At 38.4% G+C, this 23,661-nt stretch overlaps 1 protein-coding gene across 3 annotated transcripts in view; it reads right to left on the bottom strand.

Annotated features, from left to right (window-relative positions):
• The window catches only part of CDH7 (cadherin 7), a 141,333-nt gene that overhangs the window by 15,372 nt on the left and 102,300 nt on the right, over nucleotides 1-23,661 (bottom strand). For all 3 annotated transcript variants that reach the window (XM_069569164.1, XM_069569162.1, XM_069569163.1), the window contains 5 exons: nucleotides 20,214-20,467; nucleotides 7,337-7,473; nucleotides 5,020-5,141; nucleotides 4,040-4,157; nucleotides 745-996 (listed from right to left, as the gene is read on the bottom strand). In XM_069569164.1, coding sequence (XP_069425265.1) covers nucleotides 745-996; nucleotides 4,040-4,157; nucleotides 5,020-5,141; nucleotides 7,337-7,473; nucleotides 20,214-20,467 — 883 coding nt within the window. The remainder of the gene's footprint in view (nucleotides 1-744; nucleotides 997-4,039; nucleotides 4,158-5,019; nucleotides 5,142-7,336; nucleotides 7,474-20,213; nucleotides 20,468-23,661) is intronic.

The raw sequence follows: 23,661 nt of genomic DNA on the forward strand, positions 1-23,661 counted from the left end.
CCAATGCCCATGTTGGACAGCTTCCAATTTTCAAAAGGATGCTGCATAATCTCTTATAAAACTGGAATTCTAATATGAGTTATAAATCAAGCTTAACCACATAATAAAGTAATCATGGAAAAGTACAATTACATATGTAAATTCTTCTTGGGAAATTTTGCATTGCTGAAATTGCAATCTTTTAAGCTTTGCAAATAATAAAATGTAGTTTAAATCTTTTCTGAAAAGAGGCAGGATGTAAAGTCATCATGTCTTTTTTTATGCCCTCTTATTCATTGGTCTTTTAAAAAAAATTATGATGTATTTCAAACACACAGGCAAGGATAGAGACTAACATAAAGAATGTTCACGTCTTAAGAAGTTAAGTATTAGATTCCACTGAAGGCCATGGTTTCTAAAATAAGCATATTATCAAAATAACATAGAAAAGATTCTCTCTAGTTTAATAGAGACTCCTGAACTCTAAAAGAAATAGGCTGGAGCATACAGTAAATGTTTTTTAAAATCTTAAAAGAAACCAAACATTTTAAACAGAAGCCATTTATCTTCACTGATGTTTACAAAATAAAAATTGACAATTTCAGTTTTAAACATATCACTGGAAAATGTAGCCGATGGTCATTCCTCTGTGAGCCAAATACCATGGGTTAAAATATCTGCATGTAGTCTCAGAATGTATGAAAAATTCTGAACACTGGCAGTTGTGACTGCTCTTACAGAAAAAGCAACGCAAATGGTACCTACCCAGTAAGGTCAAAACACAGGCTAGAATCGCGATCAGGGCTCCTGTGCTGAGACCGGCAGGAAGGATGTAGGCCTCGGCGTTGCAGGTCTGGGCAACCCCGTCTGCATCACAGTCACAGACGCGGATGGTGAGGGTGTTGGTGCTGCTGAGTGAAGGTGACCCGCTGTCCACGATGAAGATTGGCAGGTAATAGACAGACTGCTCCTGCCTCCGGAAACCATTTCTCCTGGTGAGAATTGAGGCTGTGTTGTCTAGGGTGAAGAGAGCAAACATATAGAATACAAGATTTCTGATGGACCCTGTCCCACCAAACTTCATCTGACTTAAAGTCACTCTCCTTAGCTTCTTTTGAGCCATATTTCCAAATACTGGTTCATTTGGATACATTTTTAAAAACTTATATCGTGCTACATGGTTAAGACCAAAGAAACAGTTATAAAGTAAAACTGAACAGAAAACTGTTTATACATCATTTATCATACTAAAAAGTGTATACTAGATATAATTTTTACAATCTTAAATTTCAAACCATATGCTTATAGAAAGGATAATAATAATTAACAGGTTAAATATTTTTGCAACGTCATTGGAGAGAGAGGTGAAATTTTTAATCCATCCTTTGACAATTTCCAAGCCCAATACAGAAAGAAGTAAAATAAGCCACTTTTGTTTTAATTAAAAAGAGTATGCAAAGATATTCAAAAGAAGAATGTTATATAATTTTTAAAAATTTTTACGGGCCATAGCATTACCAAAATATCATGTATATAAACATTTTATCAGTCATAAATTAGGCCATTTGAAATTAACTTATATTCAACATTTTATTTCATCTAAACAATTAGTTACTATGAAACTTTTAACAGTGGTAAGTCTGAATGACATAGCTGTATGATATAGCTTTAATTTCTATATCAGAAATAGACTTTTTTTAATCTGCTCACAATTTGTTCAGTTACCTTACCTTAATTAACAAAGGAATTTCTGTGATTTTAAAATTTATAGCAATTAATTAAAATACAATGGAAAAGAAGGAAGGCCAGGACCATAGTTTTATCTACTGTGGTTTAATATACAGTGTTATCAAAGAATTAACAATACTCTAATCAAAGAGTCAGCTGACATCTACTATCTCTAACAGCCCAGAAGAGTATGCACTCATGAGACCGGAATTACAAATGTAGCAGGAAGAAAAGTGTTTGGTGTTCAGATGGTAGGTTTCTATATAAATAAATCTTTTATTTTAAAATGTATGAATTCAAGAGTGTTCATTTAAAAACTACACATGGAGTTGAAGGATATTATGTTCAGCATGTTTCTGTAACTTAACACACACACACCTCTAGTCTGCCTCCCAACTGATCAGATGTTACTTGATCCTGGCATCAAATAACACACACACACACACACACACACCCCAAATTGGGGAGTATATGCTAAAATGTCCAATATCTGATATGTGATTTTTAAATTTATAGTAATGTTCCTATGATTGGGAAAGAGATCATAAGTTCACCGTGTTCTCTATGTACCCCCTAAAACGGAAGCCAACATATGAACTGCTGTTCCTTCTTCCTGGTCCTTATGTTTTCCTCCAGGATTCCCACAAGCAAGGGCTTGACTTGGGAAACCTTTTAAGTGTATGGCTGGATGAATTTCTGGAAAATCCAACAATTTTAGTTCTGTGCTGGTGCAACAATCATGGTGGTACTGGCTGATGACATGTAGGGGGACTATTCAAGACCCTCTGAAGCCTAAACTCCCCTTTGTGCAAGCGCTGAGAATGGTCTTTTCCAACTATGATGAAGGCAGAGAGTCTGGGATTACCCACACAGAGAATATGCTTCCTTTTATGTTGCTAACAGGAAAAGACAGTATCCTCATTAAGCAGAGAGTAGCATCAGAAAAAATATTATTTTCAGATAGAATTTTTGAGGCCAAAGCTGAATTTTCTCCAGTAAAATAGTTGGCGGCTTCAGGTACAAGCACTTGCAACATCCACTGTCTGAAAGCAAGTCTTTTTACTAAGTCAGGTTGGGCTAACACACTCTACATTTGGTTTTTCTGAAACTTGATTCACACATTAAAACTGAAAAGTTACATTTTCTGTATTGTTGGGGTATATATTCCTCTCTGGTGGCTCAGACAGGAAAAGAATCTGCCTGTAATGTGAGAGACCTGGGTTCAATCCCTGGGTTGGGAATATCCCCTGGAGGAGGAAATGGCAATCCAGTCCAGTATTCTTGCCTGGAGACTCCCATGAACAGCGAAGTCTAGCAGGCTATAGTCCATGTGGTTGCAAAGAGTTGGACACAACTGAGCGACTAACACTTTGAACTTTTGATAATCTTCTCTGTTTGCACGCACACACACACACACACACACACACACACACACACACACACATCAAAGTTAGATGATAAATAGCAAGTTCTCATACTTCCTTGAAAAGTTTTTATGATTGTCTATATATTATCTATTGGAGAAGGAAATAGCAACCCACTCCAGTATTCTTGCCTGGAAAATTACATGGACAGAGGAGCCTGGCGGGCTACAGTCCATGGGATCACGTAAGAATCAGACACAACTTAGTGACTAAATACACTATCCATATGGCTATAAGAGTGTGTGTATGTGTTTATACAATTGAGCAAAACCAGAAACTAGCTACATATATTTGAAAAATGTTTCTATAATGACCTTTATAAAACTGCTTTTCTTTGAAGCAGAGAAATGAGATTTCGAATGACAGGGAATTCGTTATTCCTTTTAAATTCTGTATTTCTTGGCATCAAGAGTATATTATTTCCATGGATTACTTTTATTCTAAAAATGAAACAGTAACTGATGTTGACACTGAAAATACTACGTCAAAGGTTATTTAGGGTGAAATGTGTTCAGTCCAATTACTTTTCTAATGTCTCAAGTTATGCCTAGGTAATATAATCCTTACTAAGGCATTTAGCTGACCCTCAACTGATTAGATACTCTCAATAAAGAGCTTTGTATACAAATAAGGAAGCAAATAGCCAGAAAGAAGGGACAGAGATGAATCCGTCATCTCCCCTCTTTGGATTTAGGCCTAAAATGATTTAAGTAGCAGTTTCTTCATGACAGAAAATCCATAGATAAAAATTACTTGAGGGGCTCATTTCCCTTTAATTAATGTCCTTGCTGTTATGAGAAAGAAAGAAAAAAAGAAAATCCCCATCAGCATTCCTGAGTGAGAAAAAGCTCTCTTGTTTAGAAAGCTCCTACCTGTTGCCTCCTCTGGTGACAATAGTTCAACCTTACCTTTGTTGTCTTTCAGTGAAAAGTTGTGGTTGTTTGTTGCATCAGTTGTTAAGCTGAAATAAAACTGGTGGCCATTGGCTGGCTCGTCTTTATCGACAGCACTGACTTTCTGGATAACCTAGGAACAGATAATGTAAAACACGACAGCATGCTGTGCGCTCTGTTTTGAGCAGAGGATAGAGCAGCTTAACACTGATGATAAATACCATCCTGTGCAATGAGCTGGGGAAGGGTCAGGTGTACTGAAATGAGGACTTCCCTGGTGGCTAAGATGGTAAGGAATCTGCCCGCAATGTGGGAGACCTGGGTTTGGGGAAGATCCCCTGGAGAAGGAAATGGCAACCCACTCCAGTATTCCCACCTGGAAAACCCCATGAACAGAGAAGTCCAATAGGCTATAATCCACAGAATCGCAAAAAGTCAGACACGACTGAGTGACTAACACACATACTGATATGAATGCAATCTAAAAAGGGCTCTGAAAATCAAATCATGTTCTTTTCAAAATTCGTATTTGAACTGACTTTTGTGAACCTCAGAAATAAGCTGTACCAACTGATTATACATTATCAGACATCACAAGACACTGACAATATGGATAAGCAGACCAAACCACAAGGAGGCTACACTCCACTAAATCTGTGGAACTTTAAAGTATGTAAGCCCTGCTGTGTAACGTAGGAAATGGCCCAATCGAGCTTCAATGCTATATTTCTCTTTAAAAAAGCCTAAGTGCTTAACATCTACCATAGCTTTTACAATGCTTACCTTTCTTCTGGAGGAATTTTTTCATCATCCCAATTAAACCAGAATTTGAAAGTTCCTTTAATATTAGTTTATGCTATACATCAAAGTGTTAGTTTTGCTGAAACATGCTGATGATATTTCATCTTAAAGCTGGCAGGATATCAAAAGCAACTACCGCTGGGTATTTTTAAAGAAATCATTAATGAGGAGGCTGGTATTCTAAAGCCTCTTACCTGGCCTGGCTGGGCATTTTCACAAACAGTGGTCTCATAGTCCATGGCAAACTCAGGGGCGTTGTCATTTATGTCAAGGATAGTGATTGCTACGTAGCCTCTTCCCACTTGAGATGGATTCTCTAGTAAAGAGGAAAAGATTTTCTCATTTACAGGCACACCTCGTTCTATTGCACTTTGCTTGAATGTGCTTCACAGAGATTGTGTGTTCTACAAATTGAAGGTGTATGCCACCTTCATCAAGCACGCCCATCAGTCCCATTTCTGTAATAATACCGGCTCACCTACCTCATGTCTCTGTCACATTTTGGTAATTCTCAAAATATTTCAAAACTCATATTTATTATGTGTTATGCCACCCTTATGGCAGAAAGTGAAGAACTAAAGAGCCTCTTGATGAAAGTGAAAGAGAGTGAAAAAGTTGGCTTAAAGCTCAACATTCAGAAAACTAAGATCATTGCATCTGGTCCCATCACTTCATGGCAGATAAATGCGGAAACAGTGGAAACAATGGCTGACTTTATTTTTCTGGGCTCCAAAATCACTGCAGATGGTGACTGCAGCCATGAAATTAAAAGACACTTACTTCTTGGAGGGAAAGTTATGACCAACCTAGATAGCATATTAAAAAGCAGAGACATTACTTTGCCAACAAAGGTCCATCTAGTCAAGGCTATGGTTTTTCCAGTGGTCATGTATGGATGTGAGAGTTGGACTGTGAAGAAAGCTGAGCGCCGAGGAATTGATGCTTTTGAACTGTGGTGTTGGAGAAGACTCTTGAGAGTCCCTTGGACTGCAAGGAGATCCAACCAGTCTATCCTAAAGGAGATCAGTCCTGGGTGTTTATTGGAAGGACTGATGTTGAAGCTGAAACTGCAATCCTTTGGCCACCTGATGTGAAGAGCTGACTCATTTGAAAAGACTCTGATGCTGGGAAAGATTGAGGGCAGAAGGAGAAGGGGATGACAGAAGATGAGATGGCTGGATGGCGTCACCAACTCGATAGACATGGGTTTGGGTAAACTCCAGGAGTTGGTGATGGACAGGGAGGCCTGGTGTGCTATGGTTCATGGGGTCGTAAAGAGTCGGACACAACTGAGTGACTGAACTGAACTGATGGTGACCTGTGATGTTCCTAATATTCTTACATCTGAAGGTTCAGATGACAGCAGTCTTTGGCATTAAAATATTCCTTAAGGTGTCAACACTGTTTCTCTAGACATAATGCTATTTATTGCACACTTCAGAGATTACAAGTGTCATATGCACTAAAAAACAAAACATGTGACTCATCACTGTAATACTCACTTTAGTGCAGGTGGCTGGCATTGAACCTGCAACCTCTGATCTCTGCTTGTGCTTAGACTAAAGCTATTACTCCACTGCCATCTTTCTTAAGAAATTTATATTATGAACAGTTAGAATCAATCAAAAATGTCTGCCTCTAAAGCACAAATCTAATAAGGAAATGACCATGGTTCATGTAAAATCTAGAATCATACACTGCAGATTTTGAAGGGAGCAACAGAAATTCTGATCCAAATGTCATATACACAGAGTGACAAAGAAGCCATGAATTTAAATATTATCTGATGTTAGAGCTCCTTTTGTATGAATATGTCTATAATATATACATATTACCTATATATGTGTGTGTGTGTGTGTATATATATATATATATATATATATATATATATATATATATATGAGAAGGAAATAGCAACCCACTCCAGTGTTCTTGCCTGGAGAATCCCAGGGACGGCAGAGCCTGGTGAGCTGCCGTCTATGGGGTCGCAGAGTCGGACACGACTGAAGCGACTTAGCAGCAGCAGCAGCATGTCTCTGTGTGTATATATATATATATACACACATACCATATTATAAACATGCATACAATGTAACTGTGCATTGTTCTCGAAGGTTTTCTCATCAAGGACCAAAATTAGTTTAATATGAGAATACACAAACTTGAGTGTCTGGTTAGAGATCAACTGACTATTTTTGTAAGCTACTGGACTAAACCATGTCAGCATAGATGCAGCACATGAACTGTGACCACAAGACAAGAAGAAAGCGTCTGTGAGTAAATCAGGCCCATCATTTTATGGTCACTTCATTCCATTAACTTTCTAAGTATTAGCAAACCAAGTTAGAAAATGTAAATATATTGCACACCTTGAAACTAGGGAGTTCCAAAATTTTACTGAATTCAAACAAGTATCTAGTAAAATTCAAGTTGAAACTATAAACTCATGGCAGCCCATTCTCCACTTTCAATGTCCTCCATCCTAATTTAATGTTAAACCTTACAACTTACGGCTCTCCATTGCAAGGACTGTGATATTGTGAACAGCGTTCGTCTCTCGATCCAAAGATTTGGCGGTTGTAATAACTCCACTGTTGGCATCGATATTGAAGTATCTCTCCAAATCTGTGTTTCTGTCAATTGAATACCTAGTATTTAAAAAAATTAAAAAGCACTTCAATATTTATGTCTGATTATAATTTGCTCTATTTATTTCATTAATTGCACATAAAAATCACCAAATTCTGCTGACTCCATGATCTATGGAGTCACATTAACATAGAATATGCCTAGTTTAAAACTGCACCAGGGTTCTAGTTGATTCATCATCTGCTTCTCAGTAACCTCTGCTTTTCTGTCCAACAGTACAAAATAAAAACAATCGTATAATTAGCAAAATTATCTTCAAACTAGATTTGAATATGCCATTATAAACTCCAAATAGTGATTCCTAAAACACAATTACAACATATTTAGTATCCTTGTTTACGATTAGAGGTCCCTTTAAAATGACATGTATGTAGACAACTCACCCATTCACATAAACTGAGTAACATCTTGTGTTTTAGTAACTCCAGCCTGATCGTAACCTTTCTTCCTTTTGTTATCTCTTACTCAGGGACCACAGACATGTTTCCAAGCAGAACCCTGCACCATGCAGAAAAGGGAGCCCTGGTATACTGTTGGTGGGAATGTAAATTGGTACAACCACTAGAGAAATCAATATAGAGGTTTCTTAAATAAAAAAAAGAACCCACTCCTGGCCATGTATATGGAGAAAACCGTAATTTGATAAGATACATATACCCGATATTCACTGCAGCACTATTTATAACAGCAAGACATGGAAGCAGCCTAAATGTCCCTCAAAAGAGGAATGGATAAAGATGCGCTGCATACAGTCAATCAAGTATTAATCAGCCACAGGAAAGGACAGAATAATGCCGTTTGCAGCAACATGGACGAGCCTTAGAGTGTCATACTGAGTGAAGTCAGATAGCCAAATATCAAATGATATAGCTTATAATCTAAAAAAGTACAAATGAACTTTTATAAAATAGAAGGTAGAGTCACAGATATAGAAAACAAACTATGGTTTCCGGGGGAAAAGCAAGGAGGAATAAATTGAGACGCTGGGAATGATATATACACAACACTATAAAATGGATAACTAATAAGGACCTACTGTATAGCACAGGGAACTCTACTCAAAACTCTGTAATGGTCTACACGGGAAAAGGAGCCAAAGAAAAAAAAGTGGATATATGGATAACTGAACCACTTTGCTATACACCTGAAACAACACTGTAAATCAAATATAATTCAATATAAAATAAAAATCTTTAAAAATACCTCAAATTACATAAACATTTTGGTGTGTTAAAGCCTTTTCTCAAAATATCTGCTATCCAAACATTAGTGAAAAACTACTGCTCTACTTGCATTCTTATTCAATTATGCTATTTTTTGTTCCATATACAAATTTTATCCTTTCCTCATTAATGACTATCTTCAAATGCACTCATAGTCTTTCTACTTAGGTGAAATAAGGACTGTCATTTAAAAACAAATGAATGAACAAATAAACACACACCCAATTTCAGAAAGTATTCTGTTTCCTGAGTACTTTATTGGTGATTATTAAATAGAATCATATAGTACTACTCTGCTCTGTAACAAGATGCAAGGAACATAAAAAGGAAAGACATCAAAAAATGTCACCAAACAATTGACCACAAACCAGCAAACATTACTGTCTTTGTGCAGCGACAGGTATTTGGGTATTCAGAATATTAGAAAGCCATCTAAGGGATTTGTTCTGTTGATGGCATAGGAGACAAGATTATCAGCTGAGAGAGGAAAGAAAAGGTAGTTTGAGGAGGAGAGAGAATTGCTTTTTTTAGATGAGACCAAAAATACATATAGGGAGAGTATCGGAGAAGGCAGTGGCACCCCACCCCAGTACTCTTGCCTGATAATCTCAGGGACAGGGGAGCCTGGTGGGCTGTCACCTATGGGGTTGCACAGAGTTGGCCACGACTGAAGCAACTCAGCAGCAGCAGCAGCAGCAGCAGCAGGGAGAGTATAAAGGAATAAGCTACACATTGTGGATTTTGCTCCTTTGAGACTTATGTCCATTAATTTAATGTGAAGACAGTCATCCTATTCATCTGTCTTGCTTATTTGAAGAGGTACGTAAAGGAGAGGGTTGGGTTTATCCAGTTATGGACAATCAAAGAAGAGGAGGGTAGATTCGGACATCTGCATAGGAGGAATGATAAAGAAGACCCATGGTCTCTAAGCTTGTAAGAAAGAACTGAGGAAGTAAGAGAAGGCAGATTGACATGACATGGTAGCATCACCAAGTAGGAGGACTTTCCCAGGATCCAGAACTGCTGCAATGGGAGGTAGCAGATAAGAGAGTAGATACTTGAATTAGATTTTCCACAGTAGCTCAGAGTTAACAAGACAAGGGTATGTTCGTAAGCATCTATGACAAAATTGGGGCAAAGAAACAGATCATTAAGGTTAAAAAGACTAAGAAAGTGACAGGCTAGATACTAATCATCATGCCAAAAGTGATGGTAGGGAAAGACAAAATAATCTGAGTACTAAAGACTCAACACATCAGTGTGATTACTGTATATGTGGTGGCGGGGGAGCAACAGGAAAGGTTTTGAGTCAAGTGTGGTGACACATTCTGCCAAGAGTTGAGAGTCTGGAAGGGAAAGGAAAACTACTTTGAAAATGGTAATGGCAGTACAAAGGGTACTCACCCTCACCTCCAGGATCTGTGCTACATGAAACGAGAGGAAAAATGCATTTTAACTGAATGTCCTTATACCCTCTACTTAACCATCTATTTATTGCAGCTAAGTATCAAATCAAGACATTCTGTTTAACCTGTCTGTCCTATCTGTTGACCTCAAGAACATTTTTCCTTGGGTTTGGATCCTTTTCTATTTATAAAGCTTTACTGGAATCAAAAACATGTGTTTTTCATTTTAAAAAACCAAATTTCTTCCATTTGTGTCAATTTCTTTGTTGGCCTCCATTCTGTCAAAACTATTGTTCCCTTCTCTCTTCTTACTTTCTATCTCATCCAAGTTTCCCACAATTGACTACTGACAACTCCTTAAAACACATTCTCCTTTTGCCTTTATTAATATCATGTATTCTTTGGTTTTCTCCTACATTACTGCCTGCCCTTTTCAGGACCTCAGTTGCTTTACCCTCTCCTCCATAATCTTTAATTACTTCCCCCCAAATCTTTCCCACAGATCCCCTTCTCTTTGAAAAAAACATTTTTCCTTCCATCTTCTATGGCCCTGTAGATTAACTCAGTTCTATAATTTTGATGAGCCCTACATTTATATAAAATTCTCCTGGGCCAACCAGACTGACTTACTGAATTACTTGCACACATAAATAAACAATGTGAACAGAAATGTGACATTCTCAGGCTGCTGTCCTGTCTCCTAAGGTCTCCCACACCACCTCCGCCCTCCCTCTTTTCCACCTGAGAAAATGACATCACCTGTCACGTGGATGCTCAAGCTAAAAACATAGATTTGTTTCTCTCTCTTGTCCCTGCATCAATTTGCCAATATCTACTCTCAAGTGCAGTCATTCCAAGCTACCACATCCGAGCTTAGATTCTTCATTATTCTACTTTTTATCAGCGTACCTCCATTCTTAGAATCTACTTTCCACACAAGAGGCATGCAAAAAAAAAAAAAAAAAAAGAACAGACATAAATTTTCTGTTACATAGAAAGTCCAGATCTTCTCTGAAATGTTGCATTAGTCAAACCAGTTTTTGCCATTATTTCATATTATTAATATATTCTCTCTTTATATATACCTGGGAAGAGAAAGAGGAATTAACTTGAGAAGAGATGGAAGACTCTGGCAGGGACCAAGAGTAGACAAAGAAGTTATTGTACTTCTTAATCACAAGGACTTGGGATCCCCAGCATTAAAGGGGTCCCTAGTTTCTACCAGCCCCTCTGGACATGCAAAAAGCAGGCATTTCTGCATGAGACATTAGTTAAAGATAAAGTTACCTAAGGGGAAAACAAATTCCTTAACCAGGAGAAATAAAGAAAATATAGCTTTTTTTAGAGTGAGTGGTACAAACTGTCTCTGAATTAGTCTGGGAAGCCTGAGTGAGGCCAAGAGAGAAAAAAAAACACTACGAAGAAGTTCAGAGCCGCACGCTCTTTGTAGCTCCGGATCTACTGGTTTGGGGACAGAGAAATACAATTGCCAATTAGAGGCTGAACAGGAAAGGAAAGGACTGGTGTTTCTCTAATCATGACCCAAAGTTATCTTTAATGCAACTTCTGCTGCAGTTAGTGGTGATTGCACACTCGCAATGATCCTTCTAGTTTCTATAAATTACAGCCTAAAATACTTGACCTCCTTCACTGTAGGTTGGAGCGACCAATTAAAGAGATCGCTTCCATATTTTTGCAGCACCAGCAGTTAAGGTTTCTGCTCTCTGTATTTATTATGCAGATGCCTCTGAATCTCAATATCCAGTCTCAATCCTTTTCCTGAGATTTCGTAAACTACCCCAAATACTGGCAACATCTTCTGTTAAAGGTCAGTATATCCAAAAGCAGATTCATCAACCTTTCCCCCGACAGTCCCTCCCCCTAAATATACTAAGAATTTAAATATATACATTGTTTCCTAGTCCTCAAACAGCTATGTAAGGTCATGTAACACATTTTCACTTGCATGCCTAATGTTCACCTGCCCTTAATTCTTATTCATAAAACCTGGTTATGTCAGAGGCAGGCATGTGTCCAGCTGAAAAACTACACTAGCTAGCCTCCCTGTAGATGCAGTATCCTTACATCTGTGGGCTTCCCATGGCTCAGACCGTAACCAATCTGCCAGCAGTGCAAGAGATCCAGGTTCTATCCCTAGGTAAGGAAGATCCCCTAGAGAAGGGAATAGCTAGCTACCTACTCCGGTATTCTTGCCTGGAGAATTCCATGGACTCTTAGCAAATGAGATGCAAAAGAAAATTTACAGGTTGAGCATCATTCCAAAACTCCCTTAAGGATAGGATACAACTGCTAATTCACCTGGCATTTGATTTTGCCCCTTCCCCTCTATCTCACCTGGGATACGAACACACTAGAGAGCAATCCAAAAAGCATCTTGTATATAGAAGGTGATGAGTGCCTGGTATAAGATGCCAAGCCCTTGATGACATTATCCTGCCAATTTGCCGTTCTTTGATTGTCTGGTACCAGACTTCTCATTGATAAGTCATTAGTGTTAAGCTTTGTTCCTACCAGCCAAGCACAGTTTCTAAGGCAAGCAGGTACCATTATTGCTGTAGTTAAGGACTGGACTTTAAAGTCTCAAAGCTGATTGCTGATGGAGCCAAGATTTAGAATGGTGTTTGTCTGTACCATCTTTCCAGTATTCACCATATTGCCTATAGATGAGCTTTTAGTCTCTGCTACCTACATTTCTAGAATTCAGCTTTACGTTATTTTTCCCCACTGCTCTATCTAAAATTCTAAGATAGTCACACTGATGTATTAATGGAATAAATGACAATATAGCGTGTATCTCCATTTTGGTGACTTTCCTTGTGCTGGTCCTTTTTCACTCTGATCTTTCCTCCCTCCAATTATTGTACTCCTACTATTCCCTGATGACAGTCCTCTGGCAGTAAAGCACCAAGCCATCCCAGTTATTGGACTGGCCAAATGTTCACTCCGGTTTTTCTGTAAGATGTTATGGAAAACCCAAACAAACTTTTGGGCCAACCCAATACTTCAGAAATCACGCCTTTTTAAGGCTTGTGGTATTTATGACTCAGGGATTCACTAAAAGCTCTCTGTGCTATTTATATATACCACCATGAACCACAGACTGGGCATTTAAAAGGTAATATTTATAGCCAGGACCCTGCCACAAACTTATCGTACCAAGTTAGACTTTTCATTCACCGTTTGTATTCTTTATCTGCAAAATGAGAATATTTTACAAGACAATTTCTCATTTCCAGATTTAACACTGGAATTTTTTTCGAAGTTTTCGCTAAGATCTCTCCTCCTGCTAGATAACAAGTGGGCTGGGATTGTGTCTTCTTTATCTGAATATCCCAGTGTTCTGCACATCTGCAACAAAATCAGTCCTAAAAAATGCCTGTAGTTATCGGCGCTGCTGTTCAATAAGCTATGGAGATTGATTAAAATGGTCCTCTCCACGTTCACAAGCAGCACGCTTGTCACCTAGCTACTGATATGCATGTTGATAGACACAAAGGGAGTATGCAGGTGAGCAGGCTGGATGAACACCAAGGCTTCAGTGCTACCTCCCAGGTGGAAAAGGTAACATAATAAATAAGCATCGACAAACCTGATCAATAGAAATAACTGAATCATTTGAGCTGAAACCTTAATCTCTTAAGTAATTTGCGTGTGCGTGTGTGTGTGTGTGTGTGTGTGTGTGTGTTTAGCTGCCAGCAATGTACAGGTTTTGATACAGAACCTGCTAAAATCCTAGAACCACATTTTCTAACTCTGTGACTGGAGTCATGTTTATTTATAAACACTGAAATGTTAATGCTTGCCTTCTAGGGCTTTAATGAGAAATAAATTACTTCAAGATAAGCTGTTGAGTTCAGTACTTAGTGACACCACTGTTTGCAGCCTCATCCCCATTTTCTAACAAAGGTAACTCAGCTTTCCTTTGGGAATTTCAACCTTCTCAATCTCACGCAGCCTTGATGGGACTCACAGCGAAGAGGCCCAGGACTTCCCGGGTAAGAGGACATGTGTCCTAAGACAGAAGCCCCCATAAAAACTTTCTTAAACAGAGCCATGAGAAGGAAAAAAAAGTGGCCAATGTTTCATCCTCTGTCACATTCATAAGAGCCTGTCCGCACATTCTTGCTACTCATATTTATAGAGAAACCTTCCTCCTCTCTTTTCTAAAGACTGGCTGTTCAACTTTCCCTTTAATCCTGTGAGAAATTCACATGTAATTTAGATGAAAATAATATGTACAAATATAGGCATGTATACAAGCCACTAAAAAATACACAGTGAATTATTCAAACACCCAACGTGTGCTCAGACTAGTCACACCACACACTGTAATATCTGATACTATCTTATCACCTTTCATTGGAGGGATACCAAAAGAGCCTGCTGGTAAGTATCATTATGATCCTTGAACATAAATACCACTCTAGTTCTGTATCTGGATTGTTAGAAATGCCAAAAATGATCCCCAGTACTTTTTTTCTTAAGTTGGGGTATAGTTGCTTTACAATATTATGCTCGTCTGCTGTACAATGAAACGTGCATGTGTCTCCCTTCTTCCTCTTGGACGCCTCCTCCCACCCACTCATCATCCCACCCATCCAGGTCATCACAGAGGGCTGAGCTGAGCTGAGCTGAGCAGCAGCATCCCCCTAGCTAGCTATTTCACGCATGGTAGTGCACACGTCAATCCCCGTCTCCCAATTCATGCCCCTGCCCTGTCATCCATTACTCCATAATCACGCTTCTTTGCATCTGTTCTTTGTAATATCATGTTTCAATTCATTGGCTATTTTAGGCTGAGGGACTTGGGGCTTGCTGAACTGCCTGTGCAGTAAGTGTGCTCATTTCACAATATAGCATTAGACTCTAAGAATCTAGCTACCTAAAACATGGACTTCTCAGGTGGGCCAGTGGTAAAGAATCCACCTGCCAATGCAAGGAGACACAGGTTTGATCCCTGGGTTGGGAAGATCTCCTGGAGAAGGGAATGACAACCCACTCTAGTATTCTTGCCTGGAGAATCCTAGGGACAGAGGAGCCTGGTGGGTGGTCCTAAAGACTCAGGAATAACTGAGCACACACACAAATGCATACCTCAAACACAAACAGACCTTACATAATATTTTTGGCTTGTCCAAATCTTGCCACCCCTCGAAGTCCAGCGTAGGGTATCAATCCTTCAAATGAGGTCTCATGTCCGGTGAACTTGGGGTGATTAGTATTTTTCTCACAATTTGCCCTGTGAGAGCTCTGGCACTTTCCCCACCATGTACTATTTAACTTCTATGGTATCTTATTTCTTCAACCAGATTGTAAGTTCCTTGAGGTCAGAGGAAATGTTTTATTCATCTGTTTTTTTCTGTATTTTTCCAGTGTCATGCACAAAGCAGGTTCTTAATCAATGTATGTGATTCATTGATCAGTCTGTGAATGCTGACATGAAGAATTAATAGTCCTCTAGAGACTACACTGCTCTTACAGTTTTTCCCATCTTACTGATGAGAAACACAGAAGCGAAGCTTTTGTTATTCCGAAAAAAGATCAGAATCAGCAGAACACAAATCAGTCTTTTCAAATTCAGTAGATAAAGCCTGATATTTGCTACTTGGGGTCAAAATTTACAAGAAATGGTAAGACACTACATTAAAAAAAAAAAAGTCAGAAACATTCTGGCCCTCAATTACCCACTTTTGTTTTCAAAATTTCTCTTTTTTCCTAAGTAATCTCAATCACCTAATTTCCAGTAATGGCTTTTAGTTTTCATATCAGGAAAGAGAAACAAAGTATGCACGCAATGGTGGGCCGGGTAAGCCCTCTGGATGGTGTGCAAGCTGTAACAGACGTACCAATTCACAAAGCTGTTGTACTCTAGCGAATCACTGGGCTCTGGGTTGATTTAGTTTTTCACCCTGTTGTTATTATACTTCTAAACAGTTAGAATGGTAAGGTTTCAGTAGTAACATAGATGCCCTGATATTCTTTTAAGGAAAGGGCAGATGTGCAGAGCTTTAAGTTGCTACATTAGTGGAGTAGTTAAAAAAAAAAAATGCTGGGTAAGGCATGGATCATATGGGAAGAAGACCTCCATTTACCTTGCTGGAGGCAAGTGAATGCATTTCCTTTTAGAATTCTAATTTCTTGCCCCATATATCAGAAAATATTCCAAACACAAACAGCATATGCTAGATTTCAGTATTATGCTGCAAAGAATGTCAATGAATTCAAACACTAATTATCCACTCTCCCATACTCTTTTACAATTCAAATATTATCTGGCCTAATGTTAAACAATTATGAGGAAACAAATCCTGCTTTTCCATTCCTCCGAGAACTACAATATTTCTAAAGGTACAGGAGCACAAAGTTCATAATTGTAAGAGTCTTCAGCTTCCATCTCAACCTGGAGATTCACTTTTCCTAGGATCTCAGCAGACTATGGAATCTACTCGTCTGCAGAAGGGCTTATATTTTGATAGTTCCTTGAGTGCCCAATGCAAATACATGTTTATGTCCATTAAACAACTATGCAATATTTACTACAATATCTTGGAAAATATATGAATACAACAGAACCTTCAGTAGATTGCCAATATATTTCCTTGTAAAATATGTCTCCCTTCATTGACTTTACTTACCTTGAAATAAAAGTGGCATGAAAACAATAAACTATAATAATAGTAATGTACAGGGATAATACTTCCTAATATTGCAGTAATGATTGACAGTTTAAAAGCATCAGTTACTTTCCCTTTCTCCCTTAATGTTCAAAATATTTGGGGTAGGGCAAGGACTGAAAGTGCTGCTTTTCCTTTTTATTGGATTATATGGAAATATCCCCTAAAGGCACTCAGCAAACAGCAGAAGAAAACCAATTTTCTAGAGAATATTATTTCTGGAAGTTCCCCTCAACTCACTGAACTACACAATGAGAAGACTGGCCTCTTAAAGACTATCATAAATGGACCAGGAAAGAGAAATATGTGAGAGAGAAGTCCAGAAACAAATAAGCTATGAGTGATTGTGCTGACATTAAAAAAAAAAAAAAAGAGTAAGGCAAAGCAATGTTGCAAGAATATAAGCATAAACCTAAGTCAAATTATTTTTCAAAAAGCAAAAGATATATTCATTCACAGGCACACACAAAATAATATTTAATTCAACATTTAATTCAACTTTGAACAAAATGCTTATTTGTGAGATTTAGAGATTAGAAAAGGATGTAAGAAGCACTGACCTGAACTTTCAGGATCACCTTTATTAGTTTTAAGAAACTAAAACTGAGGTAAAAATACAGTGCTGGCGAGCTGATGGAGGACACAGAAGTCTTTACCTCCAAATTCAGCAGAGTTCACCCTTTGGCCTTTTCTTTCTCTGTGTCCCAGGGAACAGACGTGGAATTCATTTCATCTCTAACTCAAGTCACTACCCACTTGGTCCTACTCTCCTTTCTCCTTCCCCAAATTATACTGCATTTTTTCAAATAAAATATTATTAAGAGTGAAATATTTACTCTGAAAGGCTCTAATAGAATGATACACAAGGAAATGGATAAAGAAAAAAATTATACCAGTAAACCAAAATTTTCTTAAATCTCTCACTAGCTTAAGTAGTGAATTGTCATGTATCTTACTGTGTCTATTTTTCCAGTCCTCAATTTCATGAAAGCCTTCTTTCTCCCCATTAAATTGAGTGATTTAAGCAGAAGTCAGGCTCTCCTGAGCACCTCATCTATGACAACGATTGTACTGTGGTTGTTTGTTCATAGGGGAAGAAGACTAGTATGCCACTAGTGTTGTGATACTATAACAAAGCCCAGATTCACGTCTGTGCACATTAAGAGGACTTAGTGGATGAAGCTGAACTTATGTCAGGGAACTTTCTGACAATACAGGCTGGGCTTTTACAGGGAAGAGACAGCTTATTCCATCTGAGTGCATCTGGAACTCATAGATAGTCTAGTGTACAGAAGGTTATATTCTTAGAAATGGTTTATGATCACTATGTTAAAAATAATACAGCTACTACATAGCCTGAATTTGTTATATGGACAGAGAAGAAATGAGTATGATTTAACTTTTGAAATAAGTTATACAATTCTTTACTAGACTATGATACTCATGTCAAACAAAAGGAAAAGAGAGCACTAATTACATATAACCTCTCTCTATATATACGCTGATTGTTATTTGTATATAAATGATAAATTGATATTTAATATCATTAAATGTGTGTAATAATTTACTTATATAAATAATAAGCCTAAACCTAATATTTTAGGGAGACAGAGGATTATGAGCTCTTCTTAACTAAAAATCATTGTCTAATGTGTAGATGTTTTTCATGACACTCTGCAGTCAATGTCCAGACTTCGTTCATAAGTTACCTCAAGAGCACTTAGCATTATTAAATATCAGTTACACCAGAAGTTCAATCGATGGTTAGCTGAACATATCTCAATATAAAACCTTCACTAATTTTTGTGAAATGTGAAAGTACAAGTCGCTCAGTTGTGTCTGCCTCTTTGGGGCCCCATGGACTATACAGTCCATAGAATTCTCCAGGCTAGAATATTGGAGTGGGTAGCCTTTCCCTTCTCCAGGGGATTTTCCCAACTCAGGGACTAAACCCAAGTCTCCCGCATTACAGATGGATTTTTTACCAGGTGAGCCACAATGGAAGCCCAACAATACTGGAGTGGGTAGCCTATCCCTTCTCCAGGGGATCTTCCCAACCCAAGAATTGAACCGGGGTCTCTGGCATTGCAGGTGGATTCTTTACCAGCTGAGCTACCAAGGAAGCCCACTTTATAGATTTTATAATCAAAATCCAAATCATGAAATAAAAATGTGTTATGAACCCAAATTAAGACATGAAATACAACCTAATTTCTAGTATATTCTATATAATCACTTAGATATTATTTACTTGAAAAAACATACTTTATCATATGTATACATGTGAACACATGCTTATAAAAAATATGTATGTAGCTCTTAGATTATAAGACTATAGGTAAAAAGTATGAACTGTAATGCTGTGATATTTTGGAACGCTTACATATCATTGTTCTGTTAGTCCCACAGAGTTGGTTATAACAATGTTTCTTCTCTCTATACAGGCCTATTGAAAGAACATTTTAAAATAGTCCTTGTATATAAATAAGGTATTATTTTATTTTTAATAAGTAGATTAGACTAACAAACACATACTATCCATACAGACCAATATAAAAAAGGATCTGTTGAGAAATTAATCCCCAATTTACATTGTTTATAAAATGAGTTTTCTAACATAAAACACTTATCCTGCAATGAGGACATGCATCACTTTCTCTTTGATCACAGTTTGTGCTGAAAAAGTGCTCAGAATAATGGGCTGAACAGGAACATTAGCTCTGCGTGTGGATGACAATGGTTCCTAAAGATACAGTATTGCAGGACTTCCCTGGTGGTCCAGAGGCTAAGACTCCATGCTCCCACTGCAGGAGGCTCAAGTTCGATCCCTGGTCAGAGAACTAGATCCCACATGCTGCAACTAAAAGATCCCGCACACTGCAACTGAAGATCCCACATACTACAACTAAGGCCTGCCAGAGGCAAACAAATAAATGTTAAAAAAAAAAGATATAACATTGCCACACAATAATGGCCTTGGATAATCAGGTGACATATTTTGGAATTAGTAAAATGTTGAGGGGTTCTGATCCTGTTTCACTTCTGCCATGATGGCTCAATATATATATATAACTGGTTTCTCTTTGCTATAACCCCAAAGCTTCCCCAGTGGCTCAGTGGTAAAGAATCTGCCTCCAATGCAGGAACCACAGGGAATGTGGCTTCAATCCCTGGGCTGGGAAGATCCCCTGAAGGAGGGCCTGGCAAGCTGCTCCACTATTCTTGCCTGGAGAATCCTATGGACAGAGTAGCCTGGCTGGCTACAGTCCACAGGATCGCTAAGAGTGAACCAGACACAATAGAAAGCAGCTGAGCACTCATGATCCCAAAGCATCATAATGTAGAGACATACATGAGTTGTCAACAAGGGCACACTGTTACAGAAATATAGAAAAGGACAGCAATGAGCTCTTACCTCACTGGGCTGTTGGAAGAATCTGGGTCATGAGCTGCTACGGTGCCAATAATATTCCCAACTTGGGTGGCTTCCGACACCTCCATGGGGTAAAGGGGTGCGGAAAACACAGGGGGCTCGTCCACGTCTTCCACGATTATCTTCACGGTTGTCGTGTCGCTGAAGGGCCCCAAGCTCAGAAAACGGGGGTCGGCATCTTTGTTTGCAGCTTCTATCCGTAGCGTGTAACTTGTTTTGGCTTCAAAATCCAAGTCCTGTAAAGAAAGTTGTTAGGAAAATTAAATTGCCCATTAAATACTCAGAAAAGCAGAGCCTTTTCACGTATGCATGTCAATAAGCACAGTACGGACTCTACCAGGAAAATGTACCATCAGCATTCAAAAACAATAAATAATAATGCCAATCAGAGTCCTTGTGGCTTTCTGGCTCACAGACAATGGTAAGTGCTTTTGAGCTAACTTAATCCACTCTGTGTAGTACACTGCATAAGTAAATGCAGGTCTTTAGAATATTACTGGAACAATAACTGATATGATATAAAAATCTTTTCCAGCAGGGACCTCCAGGTAGTATTCATCTACCATGTAATTTCACTGCACTATCCAGGAGTACACGTTGAAAAGGGGGAAAAAGATAACTTTCAGTTGAATTTCTCATTTACAAGGTCATTTTCATTGATTTAGGGGACTCCTTTACAATCCTAAGACTTCCCAGGTGGCGCTAGTGGTAAAGATCCCGCCTTCAGTGAAGGAGATATAATAAGAGATGTGGGTTCAATCCCTGGGTCGGGAAGATCCTCTGGAGGAGGGCATGGTGGGAATCACTCCAGTATTCTTGCCTGGAGGATCCCATGGACAGAGGAGCCTGTACGGTCCACAGGGTTGCAAAGAGTCGGACAAGACTGAGGCGACTTAGCACACACACTGACCGTCCTAAACTTTCAAGTGTTCCGAACGCAGCGGAAGCAGAAGCGGCATACTGTAGTTATACAGCCAGAAAACATGGCTGATTCTTACTTTTTTAACTTTTTATTTTGTACTCGGGTACACCAATTAACAACGTTGTGATAGTTTCAGTTGAAAGGACTCAGCCATACGTGTACCTGTATCCATTCTCCCCTACACTCCTCTCCCATCCAGGCTGCAAGATAACAGAGTACAGTTCCATGTGCTATACACTTGGTCCCTATTGGTGATCTATTTTAAATATACAAGTGTGTACACAGCTGATTCTTCTTGATGAAGCACCCATTGTTTCTTCCTTCAATATTCCACCATCACTATACACAGTCTCTATTAAACGGTTGACAGTTACAATCTCTCTCCTACAATGTTTCAACAGGATTAACATGCCAACATTTTCCTCAAATACAGTGACCCAAGTCAAACCATATGGTAGCTTTAAAAAAGTTTTAAGGGCAGTTAGGTGTACGTGTAAAGCACCATCTGTGGAAAAAAAAAAAAAAAGAATCATATGCCCGACACGTGGAAGCTGTCTGTGATAATAGTGCGCTTCTCTTTCTTTGAGAGGTATAGAGAGCTCCAGCTTGCTGGGACTTTCGATCTATCTCGTCACTGAAACACTGTCCCAAAATAACTGGTACATTTAATGCTATAAAAGCAAAAATTTTAGAAAGAAAGTAACAGAAATCGCAGCACATATATAAAATAATGCACTGTAAAGCAACTATACCCCAAATTGAGAAAAAAACCCATCAACCTTAAAAAAACCAATATATTTATCATTTTACATGTTATTTAATTTAAAAAAGCAGTGCGAAAAATTAGCTAAATGTATTGCTGTGGAACTATAGTCTAAATTCATAGTCATGTGTATGGGCATATGTGTGCATACACTTATAGGTATGTATACATTCCAATTCATTCCAGAAGGATATGAGGCTAATTAAAGTGATGGCAATATATAACTATAAAATGTATATACACTTAATAACACGCTCTAGGTTTATGTGTATATGCTATATGAGACATAAAAATGTATATACCACTTATATAAATATATTAACATATATATATAACTTAAACCAATACAAAAAATAGGTTTATAATATCTAGGCCAGATAGCATTTATTGAATTTTCTGCTTAACATCTGTCTCATCTAGTAGACTGTAAATTCCAGACTGTTTTTTCCGGCACTAGGATACTTAGTGCCTATTCAGAATTTGATACGTTGAAAAGCGTTGATAAATTCTTAATGAATTAGAAAAAGACACAATCCAGATATCCAGACCTCAAGAGCCTTGAAAATGAACTGAATCTTTGCGCCAGAGAATCCAGAAGGTTGAAGTGCAAGATGGGGGGAAGAAATAGCCAGGTATACTGTTTTTCTTTTTTTTTTTTTTTTCAGTTTTTTATTTTTTAAATTTTAAAATCTTTAATTCTTACATGCATTCCCAAACATGAACCCCCCCTCCTACCTCCCTCCCCATAACATCTCTCTGGGTCATCCCCATGCACCAGCCCCAAGCATGCTGTATCCTGCGTCAAGTTTTCTTGACCAGAAAAACTTCATATAATTACTATGGGAAAACCAAACTCTAATTCTTCTCTGAGGTTTCACATGAAAATGCTGGGACCTCCTTGGTGGCTCAGTGGTGAAGAATCTGCCTGCCCATGAATGCTGGGACCTCCTCGGTGGCTCAGTGGTGAAGAATCTGCCTGCCCATGCAGGAAGAACGGGTTCGATCTCTGATCCGGGAAGATCCCACAGGCCATGGAGCACTGAAACCATTCTTTGAGGCTACCATTTTTTTGGTCTACTCTCCAAAAATCTTTCTAGCCCAATGGTTGTTAGCCAAAGATAAGAATCAGAACCACTCAGAGAACTTCCTAATACATTCCTGGCCCGTTCCAAGATTTTGATTCAGCAGATCCAGGATGAGTCACAAACATACGTATTTTATCTTCAGGTCATTGTGATGCAAATACTCTTCTAAGAAGCTTGATGGTTCGGCGGTGGTTTAATCACTAAGTCCTGTCTGATTCTTGCAAACCCATGGACTGTAACCTGCCAGGTTCCTCTTTCCATGGGATTTTCCAGGCAAGAATACTGTGAAGTGGGTTGCATTTCCTTCTCCAGGGGAGCTTCCTGACCCAGGAATTGAACCCGGGTCTCCTGCACTGCAGGCAGATTCTTGACCGACTGAGATATGACAGAAGCCCAAGAAACTTGACTTCCTCATTAAAATTTTCTTGGGCCCATACATGCAATCCAATATTTAATTTGGGTTCTGCTAAAAATCAAACAAAGCATTCTTATCTACCCAAATACATTTACTTAAGACACTCTCAACATACACATAGCTTAGATATGAACCTATTCAATTTGTTCTTACATTACTTACAAAACTGGTAAGTTATGAGAAAAATCTTATTTTTATATATTCTGTGACTATGTAAGACAAGACGAGGTTAAAAAAAAAAAAAA

Source organism: Ovis canadensis, chromosome 23, assembly GCF_042477335.2.
Source record: "Ovis canadensis isolate MfBH-ARS-UI-01 breed Bighorn chromosome 23, ARS-UI_OviCan_v2, whole genome shotgun sequence".
Lineage (NCBI taxonomy): Eukaryota > Metazoa > Chordata > Mammalia > Artiodactyla > Bovidae > Ovis > Ovis canadensis.